This window comes from Rhinolophus sinicus, chromosome 12, assembly GCF_057876585.1.
Source record: "Rhinolophus sinicus isolate RSI-liver-muscle chromosome 12, RSI-T2T, whole genome shotgun sequence".
Taxonomy (NCBI): domain Eukaryota; kingdom Metazoa; phylum Chordata; class Mammalia; order Chiroptera; family Rhinolophidae; genus Rhinolophus; species Rhinolophus sinicus.
Window position 1 is genome coordinate 13,900,525 of NC_142512.1, and position 15,575 is coordinate 13,916,099.

At 51.1% G+C, this 15,575-nt stretch overlaps 3 protein-coding genes across 4 annotated transcripts; all 3 read left to right on the top strand.

The window, feature by feature from the left end:
• Positions 1-5: 5 nt before the first annotated feature.
• TRAPPC1 (trafficking protein particle complex subunit 1) lies at positions 6-1,763 on the top strand. The gene is made up of 5 exons (XM_019745150.3): positions 6-143; positions 253-351; positions 503-573; positions 950-1,088; positions 1,385-1,763. The coding sequence occupies exons 2-5, from the start codon at positions 253-255 to the stop codon at positions 1,511-1,513; spliced, it is 438 nt and encodes a 145-aa protein (XP_019600709.1). The 5' UTR covers positions 6-143; the 3' UTR covers positions 1,514-1,763.
• Positions 1,764-1,863: 100 nt separating this feature from the next.
• Positions 1,864-9,300, top strand: KCNAB3 (potassium voltage-gated channel subfamily A regulatory beta subunit 3). 2 transcript variants are annotated; one of them, XM_019745149.3, is made up of 14 exons: positions 1,871-2,926; positions 4,253-4,296; positions 4,386-4,423; positions 4,662-4,741; positions 6,019-6,063; positions 6,148-6,192; positions 6,402-6,445; positions 6,643-6,729; positions 6,994-7,079; positions 7,224-7,344; positions 7,429-7,523; positions 7,617-7,737; positions 7,911-7,999; positions 8,287-9,300. In XM_019745149.3, the coding sequence occupies exons 1-14, from the start codon at positions 2,685-2,687 to the stop codon at positions 8,362-8,364; spliced, it is 1,215 nt and encodes a 404-aa protein (XP_019600708.3). In that variant the 5' UTR covers positions 1,871-2,684; the 3' UTR covers positions 8,365-9,300. The 2 variants fall into 2 exon arrangements, with proteins under 2 accessions (XP_088658064.1, XP_019600708.3); XM_088801938.1 differs by having other exon boundaries at positions 1,864-2,926; positions 7,224-7,523.
• A 3,482-nt stretch (positions 9,301-12,782) lies between these two features.
• RNF227 (ring finger protein 227) lies at positions 12,783-15,551 on the top strand. The gene is made up of 2 exons (XM_019745045.3): positions 12,783-13,896; positions 13,997-15,551. Exons 1-2 carry the CDS (start codon positions 13,047-13,049, stop codon positions 14,050-14,052), a joined length of 906 nt encoding a protein of 301 aa, XP_019600604.3. The 5' UTR covers positions 12,783-13,046; the 3' UTR covers positions 14,053-15,551.
• Positions 15,552-15,575: the final 24 nt, after the last annotated feature.

The following is a 15,575-nucleotide window of genomic DNA, read 5'->3' on the forward strand; positions in this document are numbered from 1 at the left end:
GTGCGCGGCCATGGAGGCCACGGATTGGCTAAGAGCGGTACGGAGGCGGAGTTATTGCTCAGCCGCTGCAGCTTGAGGACCGAGTGGGGCGAGACTCCGCGGAAACCGGAAGTGTCGAGGGACCGGCGCTTGGAGCAGTTCCGGTGAGTCAGGGGAGGGGACCCTACCTGTTCGGAGGGATCCGGGACGGAGAACTGGAGCCTACGGAGTGTGGACAGTCCCAGAGCGGGGCTTACACTTTGTGCCCTGCAGATGACCGTCCACAACCTGTACCTGTTTGACCGGAATGGAGTGTGTCTGCATTACAGCGAGTGGCACCGCAAGAAGCAAGCGGGGATCCCCAAGGAGGAGGTGACAAGAGGGCCCCGCGCAACCGCGTGACCTCGCATCTCCAAACATACAGAGTCTCAGTCCAGCCCCTCCTCTCTAAACCCCGGCTCATCCCCATCCCTGGCTTTTCTCCTTCAACAACCGAGAGCTTACACTGCCCCTCTCCCTCCAGGAGTACAAGCTGATGTACGGGATGCTCTTCTCTATCCGCTCGTTTGTCAGCAAGATGTCCCCGCTAGACATGTACGCCGAGTCCGAGGGGATGTTAAGGGAAGGAGGACTAACCTTGGGAATTTTGTGGGTGGGGTAATTCCCGGAGTGAAAGGGGCATTGACCCCAGAGAGGGGAAGCTGAATCCAGGGCGAGAATGCTGGAGCTGGAAGGAGCGTAGGTGGGGAAAATCTGAAGGCAGAGAGGGTGTGTGTGTGTGTGTGTGTGTGTGTGTGTGTGTGTGTGTTGGGGGGGCAAGTTGGGGAGGGCGGACTATGGGAGGTGTCTTTACTCAACCAGGCTCCTATAAATACGTTCAGAGAAGAGGGAGTTGACCTAGAGGGGATTAGAAGTATCTTTTTGGGAGAGATTCCACTCCCATTCCTTAACATCCTCCTCATCTCCGCAGGAAGGATGGCTTTCTGGCCTTCCAAACTAGCCGTTACAAACTCCATTACTACGAAACGCCCACTGGGATCAAGGTTGTCATGAATACTGACTTGGGCGTGGGACCTATCCGAGATGTGCTGCATCACATCTACAGTGCGGTCAGTGCCAGCCCCCGCGACCCTTCCCCCAAAGCTCCTCAACTACCATGGCCACTTTGAGCCCCAAGACTCCTTCAGCTTCCCTGCCTAGATCCTACTGTATTGTATCTTTGTTGAAGTCAAGTTTTCTCGAGACCCTTTAGGTCCTTAAACACTCCCACCACCAGTTTCTCCTCAAGCAGGGCTTGTGTCCCAGCCCTTGATCCTTGTGCATTCACACACCCCTGAGGTTATACCAGGTTTGGGGTTGGAAACAAGTGCTCAAAGCCTGGCTCTAACACCCTCCCTCTCCATAGCTGTACGTGGAGCTGGTGGTGAAGAATCCCCTGTGCCCGCTGGGCCAGGCTGTACAAAGTGAGCTCTTTCGCTCCCGACTGGACTCCTACATCCGTTCTCTGCCCTTCTTCTCCGCCAGGGCTGGCTGAAGGAAGTACCCCACCTCACCTCTTGGGCGAATCTCTGTATGCCTGGGGCCCTTCCTAACCAGTTTCACCTAAGGGCCCCCACTACCTGCCCTTCCCACCCCTCAAGCCCCCAGGCAGCCTACCCTAGTGCCCTCCCCCTCACAGGAAGGAAACCTACAGGAGTCCCTACACCTCCAAACCATGCCGTCTCCAGTTTTATCCTCTACAAGATACGGCGACAAGTACAGAATAAACAAACTTTGTCACTCTCTGCAGCTGGAGCGTGTCAGTTTGGGTGGTTGGTGGGGGGCGCTGCCCAACTCATGGAGGTGTGAACAAGGGTGGCCACATCCCTGGAGCCTGCAACGAGGCTTTGACGTTGCGTTTCTCAACAGCGACAAGATTGACATTTTGGGCTGGATAATTCATTGTTGGGGATGGGAAGGCTCTCCTGTGTTTTGTCCTGAGCACCAATCACTGGATGCTGGTAGCACATCCCTCCGCACCCCAGTAGTGACGGTCAAAAATGTATCCCAATCTTGCCAAATGTCCCCTAGGGGACAAAATCGCCCCTGTTGAGAACCACTGGGCTAAAGGAAGCCCAATCTGCTTCGGGTTCGGGAGGGTCCGAGAACCACCTTGCCAGGTTCTGCTCTCTGCGGCTCTGAGTACACCAAATATTCAGGCGGCAGAACTTCGGAAGGCGAGACTTCTGCCGACAAGCCGCGGGTTTGACTGGGAGGCGGGTGACTTTATGTAGATGAGGAGGCGGTGTCTGCATGTTGATTAGCTGGGCCCGCTGCGGACACTGCTGGGAGCCTAGCGGTCCCGCTGCGGTTTGGGCTGAGGTGGCAATTTTCTCCCGCCCCTTCTCGTTCCTGGGTCCCTGCCCTCCTAGAATAGCCCTCCACCTTTACCTTCATCCATTTCCCCTTCCTCCCGGCTCCAGTGCCCCCGTATCCGAATATCTCCACTCGTGGTTCCCCCTGCGTTTTTCCCTCCCACCTCAAACCCCGCGACCTCCAGCATCCCGCCCCCGCGGGCCCAATCCTGCCTGGCGACTCTCGCCGCAGCATCCTCAGCCTTCCCAGGGCTCGCGCCACTACACCCCCGGTTGTTCGCCCTTGGGCTTCTTCATTCTCTCCCCCCTCCCGCCCCCTGGGAGCCCCCTCCCCCGCCCTGGCCAGCCAGCATGCAGGTGTCCATAGCATGTACGGAGCAGAACCTTCGCAGCCGGAGCAGTGAGGACCGTCTGTGTGGACCCCGGCCTGGCCCTGGGGGCGGCAATGGCGGGCCCGTCTGTGGGGGGCATGGCAATCCTCCGGGGGGAGGAGGGTCGGGCCCCAAGGCCCGGGCCGCAGTGGTCCCCCGTCCCCCAGCGCCTGCTGGGGCCTTCCGAGAGAGCACCGGCCGAGGCACTGGCATGAAATACAGGTATGGAGGTGGCCGGGCAGCCCGCCCCATCTGTTTCCCTTTCCTGACCCCTGAGGCTTCCTGGGATGCTGCCAGGACCCCCTGAAACTTCGCTAAGAAGGTCCTGGCTCATTCCATCTCTTCTTCCCATCACCAGCACTCCCTTACTTGGTCCCTCTCTCCCTCTCTTGGTCTCCATCAATAGCCCTGACTGGGGGAAATTCAAGTTTACCAAGGTTGAGGGGTCCTGTCAGACCCGGGGGGAAGGGGGCATGCTCCTGAGCTTCCCTCCTTACCTCCAGGAAAATCAGGGATGCACGGATCTCCAGGCTGCGCACCCTGCCCCCCCCCCCCCCATGGAGTGTCCTTGGGTCGGTGTCCTGGGAAGAGGGAGAAAGAAAGGCTTTTCACGTGGCCTGTTCAGGGTGCCTGACCCAGATACCGTCCCCAAGGGTCCAGTCTCCTGCGACCTTTCTTCGTGGGGAAGAAGGTGGGGCCCTCAGAAGGATGGACCACATCTCTCAACCCCATGCTGAGGTCCAGGGCCCGGATAGAGAAGGTGGACTGTAATGTAACCGACTTTCTCTGAGAGTACGGCTGGGCTCTCAGAAATCGCAATACGGGGAAGGGGAGGAGCTCCTGCTTGGAAGTGAGCAGAAGTCATTGATCTCATCTGGCTTTGTCACTTGACGAATTTGATCCTCTCCATGTGGCTGCCCTGATTGAGAAGCTGAGCTGACAACCTGGGTGGGGAGCCTGGGAAGAAGGGGGTTCAGAAACAGACTTCACGAGCCCATGGGAGCAGAGGGAGTAGAGAGGGAAAGAGGGAAAACTGGGCTTTCCTGTCATACTCCCCACCCAGGTGCCTTTGTTGGAGGCCCATCTGCCTAGCCTGTCCAAGGACCCTTGCTTGCCTGCATGCCTGAAGTTGACTTGGTTTACCCCTCCCACACCTGTGTCTACCCTTTAGCATAGCACTCTCTGAGGGTCTGTTTTCACAAATGCAGCACAATCAGCCAGTCACAGGCCTCCTACTCTGATTCCACACATCCCAGAGATGACTCAAACAGATAAGACCTCATCGGAAGAAACACAAACCAGGCAGCACATCTTCAATGTGATAGGAGGGAACAGAGGCATTGGATAGTGGCTCCAGAGGAACAGTCATTTATCTGTTCCCTTATGCTATGGGCGTAACAGTGCCCAATTTGGTAGCCCATTGGGTCTAGTTTCTTTGGACTGAGACACCCTGAGGGCTTCTTATTCTGGAAGGAGAGGAGCTGAAAGTTGATAATCTATGTCCCTAATGGAAGGTCCACACTTTCCTGCTACTTCTGTTTCCTGCAGGAACCTGGGAAAGTCTGGTCTTCGGGTATCCTGTCTTGGCCTAGGTGAGTTAAAAAGAAGAGGATTTAAGGGAAGGGCTTTCTTTCATGCCTTGTCTCCCACAGTTCTCACGTGCCTGGCTTCTCTCTTGCAGGTACCTGGGTCACATTTGGTTCTCAGATCTCGGATGAGGTATAAGTGATGGGAACTGGAAGCAGGGCGAGGGGCTGTGAGGGAACCAGAACAAGGAGAAATGGACTTGCGTAGGCATTTGGACAACATGCATGGAGAATGATGGATGCGAAACTGGAGGATGGGGGAAGGGAGAGAATGTAGAAATCAAGGCTGAGGTGCTGTGGGCTAGAATATAGTGAGGGAGATCATTGCAGGGTCAGTGGTTGATCTTTAACTCTTTCTCTTACCTCCCTAGACAGCAGAGGATGTGTTGACAGTAGCCTATGAGCATGGTATAAACCTGTTTGACACCGCTGAAGTGTACGCAGCTGGAAAGTAAGGACTGGGGTGAAAGAGCTGTTACAGTTAGAAGGCTGAGAGAACATGAGGGCTTTATGTTTTTTCTCTCAAAAACCCTGGGAATTCTGCCAACACTTAGTTCCAACCTTTCAGCTAGTGGGCCCCTGAAGCATTATGGGAATTATAGTCCCAAACATCAATCCCTTTCCAGCTTACAGGGCAATGGATATACTGTACAGTCAAAATAAAACCAACAAATATATCCTGGGAGTCAGTTATGTGCAACTGCGCGGAGATTACAAAGCTAAGTTTTCAAACATACCTCGCTGCATCACACACCAGGAGTGTGGCTTCATTCCCGGCTTCACACTGGGAGTAGCCAAAGCCTAGATTGACCTACCCCTGCCTCTTCTCCATCTGGCAAACTCTTCTGCTCATCTTTAAGACTTGGCCCAAATGTCAGCTCCTTCCAAAAGCCTCCCCAAAGTTGGTCACTACCCCCTTCAGTTCCTGAAGCACTTTATACTGCCCTCTGACCACAGTTCATCAAGTACTGGGATATGTGGCCATACTTGCTGCTCAGCTTGGACTCTCCTCCTTCCATGAAATTTGTCTTGCTCTTCCCTATGTCACCTAAGTACCTACACAGAGCCTAGCACAGAGCAGGCACTACTTGTGGGATGACATCAACATGCTCTCAGAAAGCTCATAGTCTAAGTGGTTAAACAAACAAACCCAAAAGATGAAGAGATATAAAAGACTGAATAACAGTAAAACACTATAGTAACCATCCACCATAACAACTGAAGACTTGTCACACATTAACTCATAATTAAGTGCCAAAGAACTGTGTAGCCTATAAGAGCAATGGAAGCTGACAAGAACTAACTGTAGACTATGGCAATCAGAGAACATTTTCCATTCTGCTTGGAGGCAGAAGCTGAGCTAACGTTTGGAGGATAGGTGGGATTTTGCAGACTCTAGGGGGAAGGCAACGGATGGTTGGTACCAGTGTCTCCCTAGTCTGTCCCTCTCCCCTCATCCTATTCTATCCCTTCAGAATCCAGAATAGAGCTTGGGGCATCATTGATGCACAACTGATATTTGTTGAATGATTAAATGAAAACTACAACTACACCCCTAGTTCCAGAGGCCCTCTTATTTAGTCCATGATGGGGCTAACAGCCCAATGGGATCCTAGTTTATGCTCCACTTTACAAGAGAGAAAACTAGTCAAAGGGAAAGGTGGGGAAGAGGGTAATGGACAGATTCACCTTGGAGAGGTCAGTGCTTCTACACTGTTTTTCTTCCAGGGCTGAAAGAACCCTAGGCAACATCCTCAAGAGCAAAGGCTGGAGGTGAGACTGGGGTTTGGGGGGTGCTGGGGACGTGATCATCCAAAAATCCTTTTCTTGCTGGTTCTCCCATTTCTCTTTTTCCAGGAGATCAAGCTATGTCATCACCACCAAGATTTTTTGGGGAGGACAGTAAGTGGCTGCCCCATTATAATTGGGGGGCTCTAGAGAATGTGTGAAGGTGTATGGGATGGGGGTGGTGACAGCTGTCCCCACACCTACTACTCTAGATCTGCATCCTGTCTATGAGGACCTATGAAATCCCCGTTCCTCATGGTGCCAGGCCAGCCCTGGTCCCCTGTCTTTGTCACACCTCATCTTTGACTTACCTTTTCCTACAGGGCAGAAACTGAGCGAGGCTTGAGCCGCAAACACATCATTGAGGGTGAGAGTTAGAGTCTGGGAACCTGAAGTGGCTGGGTATAGAAACGAGAGGAGGTGGGAACACTCTCTGAAGCTCTTTAGTCAGAGGCTTTGAATAGGGGGGCTGGGATTTAGGCGGCCATGGCAAAAGGGTAAGGTCTGAGTTTTTCGGAAACTGAAGCTGAGGTGCTTACCTTCCTCTCTCTATTCCTACCCGAGGCTTGCGAGGATCTCTGGACCGTCTCCAGCTAGGATATGTGGACATCGTCTTTGCTAATCGCTCAGACCCCAACAGTCCCATGGAGGGTAAAAGCAGCACCCCATCCTTACAGTCCTTCAAAACAGCACTTCTCAAACCCTCAGCAGGAAGCCAGCCCCTGCTCAGGAGACCTCCTGAGCTCCACAGTGGAGACACAGACCCCAGGACTTAGACAGGGAGGGAGGCACAGAGCAGATACCAACCTCTCTGACTCCATAGAAATGCCTGGGGTCTTGGTGGGACAGGCAGAGAATCTGCATATCTGAAGCCCTGGACCTGACAGTAAGGCTCTCCCTCTCCCATATGCCTAGAGATTGTGCGAGCCATGACCTATGTCATCAACCAGGGCCTGGCCCTATACTGGGGAACATCCCGATGGGGGGCTGCAGAAATCATGGTGAGTGTGCCACCCCACTTCCCCGTCCCACAACTGGTTCCCACTTTTCACATGGCCACGCCAAGCCCCACTCTATTGGAGGAGGGGGAGTGGAAGAAAATGGAAAGAGTGCTCTGACCCCCATCTCTTTCTCACCCCACTCAGGAGGCCTACTCCATGGCCAGACAGTTCAATCTGATTCCTCCGCTGTGTGAACAAGCAGAGCACCATCTGTTCCAGAGAGAAAAGGTGGAGATGCAGCTGCCAGAGCTCTACCACAAGATTGGTTTGTTCCCTCATTCCCGCCTTTCCCTTGGCCTCACCGTCGCCTATATCTTTTTCCCCACACATCCAATCCTCTTCCTCTTAGGTGTTGGCTCAGTCACCTGGTCCCCTCTGGCCTGTGGCCTCATCACTAGCAAGTATGATGGGCGAGTCCCAGATACCTGCAGAACCACCATCAAGGTGAGATCTGGGGGCTCAGGATGGCAAGACTGGGCTATGTTGGCTGTTGGGGTTGGGGGTGGGGGGCGTTTGCTGATTCTCTTTGGCCTCAAGGGCTACCAGTGGCTCAAGGACAAAGTGCAGAGTGAGGATGGCAAGAAGCAACAAGCCAAAGTCATGGATCTTCTCCCCATCGCTCACCAGCTGGGCTGCACTGTGGCACAGCTTGCTATTGGTGAGATACTGCCAGCCCTGGACCCTGCAGGGGACTTGTCTCCTCCTGAGACACTCCCAAACCCAAGGCTGGTTTGTCCTTAGGGAGGACTGTTTTCTGCAGAGACACTTCTTAAGGCTATATGCTCACTGTTCCCATCAGTTAGTTCCCTTGTTTTCCTCCTCCGGTCCTAGCGTGGTGTCTCCGCAGTGAGGGTGTCAGCTCCGTCTTGCTGGGGGTGTCGAGTGCAGAGCAGCTGATAGAACATCTGGGCGCCCTACAGGTGAGCTGGGGACTCATGCAGAAACCATCTCTGTCCCCTTCCCCAGTAGTCTACGCCTCACTGTCCAACCGAGAATAGGCCTGTGAGGTCACCCACTGCAAGGTCCCCGCTTTGCAAAGGAGAGGGCCCAGGGTGACAAGGTGAGGCAGGGGCACAGCTGGGACTCTTTCTCTGCTACCCGGCACCCTGGGCTGCTCCCCTGGGTCCTCGAACTTCATGCCCTCAAACTTCATGCCTTTCAGTGACCCAGCATGTATTGACCTCTCCACCACCCCATTCTCCTTCAGGTGCTGAGCCAGCTGACCCCGCAGACGGTGATGGAGATAGATGGGCTCCTGGGGAGCAAACCGCATTCCAAGAAATAGTCCGTCGAGGGCACGGGGACCCAAACCCGGAGCCGCTGCACCCCGCCCACCCAGAACTGCTTCGGAGCTGCTGCCTCCCTCACACGGGCTCCCTCCACGCAGCGGCCAGAGCCAGAGCGGCCCCGCCCTCGAACGAGTTCCGGCTTCGAGTAGCGATAGCATGAACAAAGCCATATCCTTCCGCAGTGGGGCTGGAGAGGGAAAGTAACTCGCCGCCCCATGCTGCGTTCTCCTAGGCCTTCTTGCTAACCCCAGGCATGAGCTACTGGGCCGTCCCCTCTCTGCCATTTGGCTTCGCTCCCTTCTCTCTTACCCCAATCGCCGAGGCCCATTAAAAGAAAAAAAATCAACACAGCAGATATAAGAAACATGCAGAGTACCTCAAAAGTGGACCTTGAAATATCATAAAGTGATAATAACCTAATAAGTGAGTTCTGATATCTGGGACAGAGGAAAATGGGACTCCTACGTTATTCAGTACAAAGGAAGCCAGGCTGGTCCTGGCAGTAAGTAAATGATAATCTTGGGGAAACCAGGACTCTGCCTTCCAGACAGGAGATGGAAGAAGGCTTCAAACTTGAATGAATGTTAATTCTTAGTTTCTGCCGAGACGGGGTAAGGGTGGGGAATGCAGTAACACAGCACTGACAACGGTAGAGGGAAATTTGATAGCAGATGTATAACTTGAACAGGGTGGCCCTTGGAAAACACAGTTGGGCTGTGTTTTGCAGGAAATACTGATAGCCTTTAGGTCACAGCAGAGATACGGGGATGACACAGGTCTGGGGATAGACTTTTGAGCCTTGAGCAGGACCTCCTATCTGCCAGCGAAGGACTGCAGTTTTCCTCTTGGCAATAATCTTAAAGCAATAATGATGGCCCCTCTTCTGTAAGACTTCCCAGAGAATTATAAATAAAATCTCAGCTTGATCCTCACTCATCATGTCTGAAATTGCAGAGGGTTGGGAGGTGAGGGTCTCAGTCTCAGATATCTGGCTCTCTAGCCCCCTGTCATTAGAAAGCTCCAGTACTAGCTTTCTCTCCATTGCTCATTTACTTCAATGACCCAAGCATCGTATACCCCGGGCCCCAGTTTTCTTCCTTCAGTTGCCACATTCCTTAGAACCCAGAGAAATCTGGCTTCTTTTCCTCTCTCTGACACCTTGCCGTTGTTTTGAAAGTTCTATTAGCCACACTTCTGGTCTTGTACTTCTTATTTCCCTCTTGCCTGATACCAGCACATGCACCGAGGAACTATCTGGGTGGTTTTCTTGTGGCTGAGTGGGAGGGGCTGTTCTGAGGGAGAGGCTTTGGGATTTGCTGAAGGAGAAGTAAAATTAAACCCGGTCTATGGTTGAGATAATACAGAGAGAGAGAGAAAGGAGTTATCATTATAAAGGAAAAAAGAATACAAGTGAAAGATCAGGTGTGAGGGTGGCAGAAAAGCAGAATCAAGTGGGATTATGTCAGATACTGCCTCTTATTCTTCCCCAAAGGACTCTTAATTTCACTGGGACCAAAAATGGGTGGAAAGTTACAACCTTTAATGATCACAAGGCAGGGAAAGATGAGCTCTGCCTTCCTTAAAATACAACCTTACCATCTCCCTTCTATCCATCCTCATACTTCCTGATCCTGAAGCTGGGAGAACAGAGTAAAACCAACTTCCAATAAAGTCAGCAGCATGCCATTTAGTGGATTAGCAACCAGCTGGATCAACTAATGAATACTTAATATCCACTCCTATCATCTCCTACTCATTTTGGAAGACTGTGGAGGAAACAAAGAGGTAAAAATGTATGACAAAACTGTTAGCTATTCTGTAGCAAACATACATGAACTTGTACATTCAAAATAATATTCTCCTTAAATAATTACCTTGGGGGATTATGCAATTATTTTAATAATGCCTCCTTCATTACTCAAAACATTTTAAAAACTCTTAGAATTACCTTCAGGGACAGTTTAGAAACCCCTTGTAAGAAACCTTCCTTTATTGTCACACCTCATTTACCATATTTATCACTCATCTCATTTATTTAACAGGTATTTTGAGTCCTACTATGGCATGCAGTGCTGAACAAAACCAGACACAGAACAACTTTTGAGCTTACAGATGGGCAAAACAAACAAAAAAAATAACCCCCAAACAAAAACTTCAGTAGTCCAAAAGCCAGGGAAAAGCACATGGTGTTTCCAGAGTCTACTGTGGGTATTTGACAGGTGAGGCTGCACTGAGAGCTGACAGATGAGTGTTACTAAGGTGAAAGCAAGAGGGGAACAGCATACAAAAAAAGCCTTGTGACAGAAAGGATCATACAAACCAAAGGTCTCCAAAGCCAGAGTGTCTAAAGAGGGAATGGAAGCAGAACACAAGACATGGGTGGGATTAGAACATACAGGGCCTTATAGGGAACTTTATCCCAGGGATAGTAAGAAACCCTCTATATCCGTTATCTATTGATACACAACAAATCACCCCCAAAATTTAGTGGCTTGAAACAACTTCTAAACACTTAATTTTTTTCATAATTTTTCATCATTCTGTGGGTTGGCTGGGAGGTTCCTCTGCTGTTTTCATCTGGGCTCACTCATGTGGCTGAATTCCACTGGCAGGTTGGCTGAACAGGAAAATCCAAGATGGCCTCACTGGTACTTCCTGCTTTTAGTGCTGGCTCTTGGCTGCCCTGAGGAGCTATTGGCTCCTCAGTTCTCCTCCATGTGGCCTCATCCACCACTGGTTTGAATTTCCTTACATGGTAGTCTCAGAGCAGTATTGCAAAGGGACTAAAGCAGAAAATGCAAGGTCTCTGAAGGACTATGCTCCAGAACTCATCACTTCTGCCACATTCATATCAGTCAAGCAAGTCAAGAAGCAAGCCTAGATTCAAGGGATAGAGAAACAGACCCCAATTCCTTCTCCCCAATGGGAGAAGCAGCAAAGTCACTTGCAAAGGAATTTGGGGCTATTAAACTACCACCACATTAAAAGGTTTTAAACAGGAGTGGAAGGGGTGTGTGGTAGGACACGACTGAGTTTGAGATTTGGGAAGATTACTGTAAGCTGTGTGGAGAAAAGCTTGCAGAAGGCCAGAATAGCTGTGGACAGACTGGTTAAGAAGCTCCTACCAGGGTCTAAGCAAGAGATGACGGCAGCTTGGACATGGACGATGTACTGGAAGGGGAGAAGAGTAGATGGATTGGTGATAAGTCAGTAAAGGAAGGTGAAAACAAGGGAAGGGTCAAGGATGACGCCAAGGTTTCTGGAGTTGGGGAAAGAAAAAGGTAGGAAACACTGGAAGAGATGATGATTGGACAAGGAGATCATCAGTTTGGGTTCTTGAAGGTAAACAAGCAAGATAGAGTTGAGCAAGTGACTGGATATCCAGGTCTGGAGCTTGAAGAAGCTTTGGCTGTCAAACACTTTGGGAGCATTTATATAATCAAATATACATTAAAATGTTAAGATTTGATTTCCAACTGGAGATATTAAAAGATGTGAGCCCTCTGAACACCATCCCAAAGAAGTTCCAAAAAAGTTTTGAATGATCACAGCATCATTGGAATAAGTACGTAGCTTCCCCCAAGTGACCAGGAGGACAGCACAACTCAGGAGTTCTGAAATGTTTACTTAAAAATAATGGTACACCTCCTCACGAAATATTATCCTCTAAGGTTTTAACAATCTAGTTTAAAAGCAAAACCAACTCTACATTACCTATTACAGCCAGTAAATGCCATGCGTGTAGAGAAGCCTATTTTATTTATACTGATTAAGAGATGGGTGTTGAAAATGCTTGGTACTGAGAAGTTAAAGTGAACACAGTATAGGCTGGGGGTACAGGATGATAATTATAGCTAATATGTGGTGTTTACTCTGTGCCTGGTTCTAAGCACCTTAGATATGAGCTCTTTCAACCCTATTATTACCCACATTTTATAGATGAGGAACCCAAGGCCCAGAAAAGTTAAATAATTTGCTCAGTGTCACAATTAGTAAGTGGTGGAGGCTAGGATATGAACTCAAGTCAGAGGGCTCTAGAGTCTGTGCCATATTACCCTCCACGCCAGAACCTGGACTGCAGGTCCAGGAGAGGAGGGTGAGGAGGCAGCTGGAGGTGGGTGTGGCACCATGAGAGAATTTGGGCTGTGAGTCCTATGTCCTGTTTACCTGGGGGGGGGAATCAGACCCCTGAGTCAGTACTCCTGCTGGGCTGCTTTGCTGGAGCCATCATGGTGTGTGGGTGTCCAGACCTGGCTACTCCGGAAGGAAAGGATTCCCAGCATTCCTAAGGCCATGGTCTTGGAATCTAGGTCAGTCCTTAGGCTGAGATGTCAGCTGGGAGTTCAGCAGTTGGAGAATGACACTTGGGAATCCATCCTTACCAGAACACGGGGAGGGGGGCGGGGGCGTATATATAAGTTGAGTTAAGGGCAGAATGAGTTAATGTCAGGCAGCATCCATTCAAACATCCAGGAACCCACTCAAAATTGGGCAGAATGGACAATGTCACTAGTTTCGGAAGGTTGTTTGGATGGGATTGTGAAAGAGTGAGCAACTGAACGAACAGGTCCAGGGGGCTGTAAGACCTGTGCCAGTAGCTGAGGGCTAGGGAGTAGGAAGGGAGCTAGGGATTTAAGGAGCGCGCAGAATTAAGGAGTGCGGGGCTTTGTGCTGGGAGATGAACGAAGGGATAAAGGGAGTAGGGGGTGGTGTGCCTCTTTCCGTCCCAGTCCTGGTACCATTTGGGCCGCCTGCCTCCCACTCACCCACCCCACCGTGCTTCGCCGTCGCTGACATTCCCGGCCTCGCGCCTCCACCACCCCCACACGTGCCACCGCAGGGAGCGGCCAGACCACCGCGTGACGCCTCGAGGGGCGGGGTCTCATTATTAAAAGGCGAGAGAGGCCGCGGCGCCCGCCCCAGGACCCGATCCGGGTCACAAGAAGGGCCAGCTCGATCTGCACACCACACCAGGCGCGTCAGCGACGCCCTGGCGTCTGCGGCGGGTACCATGCAGCTCCTGGTGAGGGTGCCGTCTCTTCCGGAAGGGGGAGAGCTGGACTGCAAAATCTGCTACCGGCCCTTCAACCTCGAGCGCCGTGCGCCCCGCCGCCTACCCGGAACGGCGCGCGCCCGCTGCGGACACACGCTCTGCACCGCTTGCCTGCGCGAGTTAGTGGCGCGCGGCGACCGCAGCGGAGCAGCCGCGCGGGTGGTGCGCCTGCGCCGCGTCGTCACGTGTCCCTTTTGCCGCTCACCTACTCCGCTTCCGCGGGGCGGGGTCACGGAGGTCGCAGTGGACCCGGACTTGTGGTCGCGGTTAGAGGAAAAAGCGCGAGCCGAACGCGAACCAGATGAGGCGGGTATCCCGGTCAGGGAAAGCGGCGACGCCGACCAAGAGGCCAACGAGGAAGAGGAGAGCGAAAAGGGGGCGGGGCCGAGGAGCACAGGGTGGCGCGCGGTCCGGCGGCTCTGGGACCGGGTGCTGGCACCCGCGCGCCGCTGGCGGCGCCCGCTGCCTAGCAACGGTGAGGGGCCACCGGGGGAGGTCGCGGGGGAAGAACGCCCAGGAACGCCAGGGTTCGGCCGCATCCTCCCGCTGCTACTAACTCTTCTTCTTTCCCCCAGTGCTGTACTGTCCGGAGATCAAGGACTTTTCCCATATGACCCGCTGCACGCTGTAACCGCGGGACCGGGAAGCTGCGGCAGAAAGACGATGGGAACTACATTCTCAGGGCGTGCTGGATAGTACAAGGGGTTGATGCCTAGAGTACCCCCTCTCCCATCCCGGGATTGGCACTGATGAGGAAGTTGAGCTGAGGGCAGGAGGGAACGCCCTGGGAGGTGTTGATGCTGAGCTGGGAGGCTCCTAGACGAATCGCCCCCATTTGCTGACTGCCAGATTTACATATTCAGGATGGAGTGGCCCAGGGATGATAAAAACAAAGTCTACGTTCCCGTGGGAAGAAGACAGATTGTTTCCTTAGCTGTGACTTTGGCTTTTGTCCAGGGCAGCTCTGGTGTGTGGGAGCAACAAGTCCCATTTTATCAATTGTGTCAGTGGTTTGAAATTTTTAAAAGATGGAGCGAATAGGCTAGTTTTCATGTCATGTTGCTCTCACTTCTCTAGCAAGTAAGAACTAAGAAAAGTAAGCCTTTATTTTCCCCCCAGTGCTGGTATGCCTACTGTCTTCCCATTCCCAGTGCTGTGTTCCTAAAATTGAGATGCCTCCTGCCTTGCTTCATTTCAGAATCTCCTTTCAATCCCTCAGGGCAGGTATCAGAAGGTCCAAAGGGCATTTATCTGAGGCACCTAATTAGAGCCTCTAAAGAAGGGAGAGCTATGTGGTAAAAGTATCAAATTTTAAACCTTTGATACCGTGTTTTTACAGTCACAGGGAAAGTCACTACTGAAAAAAGATGCCCATCGTACAGTTTTAAACTTGTGTCCCATAATTGGACATCTCTTATTGTATGCCATGGATTTTATTTTAAAATCCTGTCAATACCTTATGATAGTATAAAGGACCAGCAGAATTAGCATCAGTGGGAACTTGTTGGAAGTGCAAAATCTCAGGATTTCACTTCAGATTTACTGAATCAGAACCTGCATTTTAACAATCCCAGGTGATCCGTGTGCATGTAAAAATTTAAGAAGCACTGGTCCAGGTCATAGAGGCCCTAGGATATTATCATCCATGGATGGAATATTTAGAATACAAATGGTATTTAATAAATTACATATACTGTTTTATTGAAGGTTCTAGAGTCATTTTATTGCTCAAGAATATCTAAATTCTTTGTGTGCATAGTTTACTTATTGTGTTTCAAGTTAAAAATGTGAACTTAAGTATAAACCCTTATTTTTGTAACTGTATTTTGGCTTTTTCCTGTCCCTCAGCTTAAATGTGGTCTCAGCTTAAATGTCTCCTCTTTTGGGAGGCCTTTCTCAGCATTCAATCTGGTGTAGCCCCTTCCCTCACCCTTTGTAGCATAATGCCTTTTTATCTTTACTGTTTTTATTTGCAGATGGTATATGTTTCAGATAGTGTATGTTTTGTTGGTGTCCCCTACTAGAGTGTAAGCTCCATGTGAGCAATGACTGACTTATGACTGCTCTCTCTCCAGGGCCAACAGCAGTATTAATGTATAGTATATACTCAATAAATGTTTGTTGGATTTATTTTTCATTTTTTAATAGCATCAA

Bases quoted from the DNA above. Each gene is read 5' to 3' on its own strand.
- TRAPPC1 (XM_019745150.3), top strand. From the start codon at position 253: ATGACCGTCCACAACCTGTACCTGTTTGACCGGAATGGAGTGTGTCTG. The intron at 352-502 runs GTGACAAGAGGG...CTCTCCCTCCAG, and splicing joins CGGGGATCCCCAAGGAGGAG to GAGTACAAGCTGATGTACGG. The intron at 574-949 runs GTACGCCGAGTC...TCATCTCCGCAG, and splicing joins AAGATGTCCCCGCTAGACAT to GAAGGATGGCTTTCTGGCCT.
- KCNAB3 (XM_088801938.1), top strand. From the start codon at position 2,685: ATGCAGGTGTCCATAGCATGTACGGAGCAGAACCTTCGCAGCCGGAGC. The intron at 6,064-6,147 runs GTGAGACTGGGG...CTCTTTTTCCAG, and splicing joins CTCAAGAGCAAAGGCTGGAG to GAGATCAAGCTATGTCATCA. The intron at 8,000-8,286 runs GTGAGCTGGGGA...ATTCTCCTTCAG, and splicing joins AACATCTGGGCGCCCTACAG to GTGCTGAGCCAGCTGACCCC.
- RNF227 (XM_019745045.3), top strand. From the start codon at position 13,047: ATGAACGAAGGGATAAAGGGAGTAGGGGGTGGTGTGCCTCTTTCCGTC. The intron at 13,897-13,996 runs GTGAGGGGCCAC...TCTTTCCCCCAG, and splicing joins GCGCCCGCTGCCTAGCAACG to TGCTGTACTGTCCGGAGATC.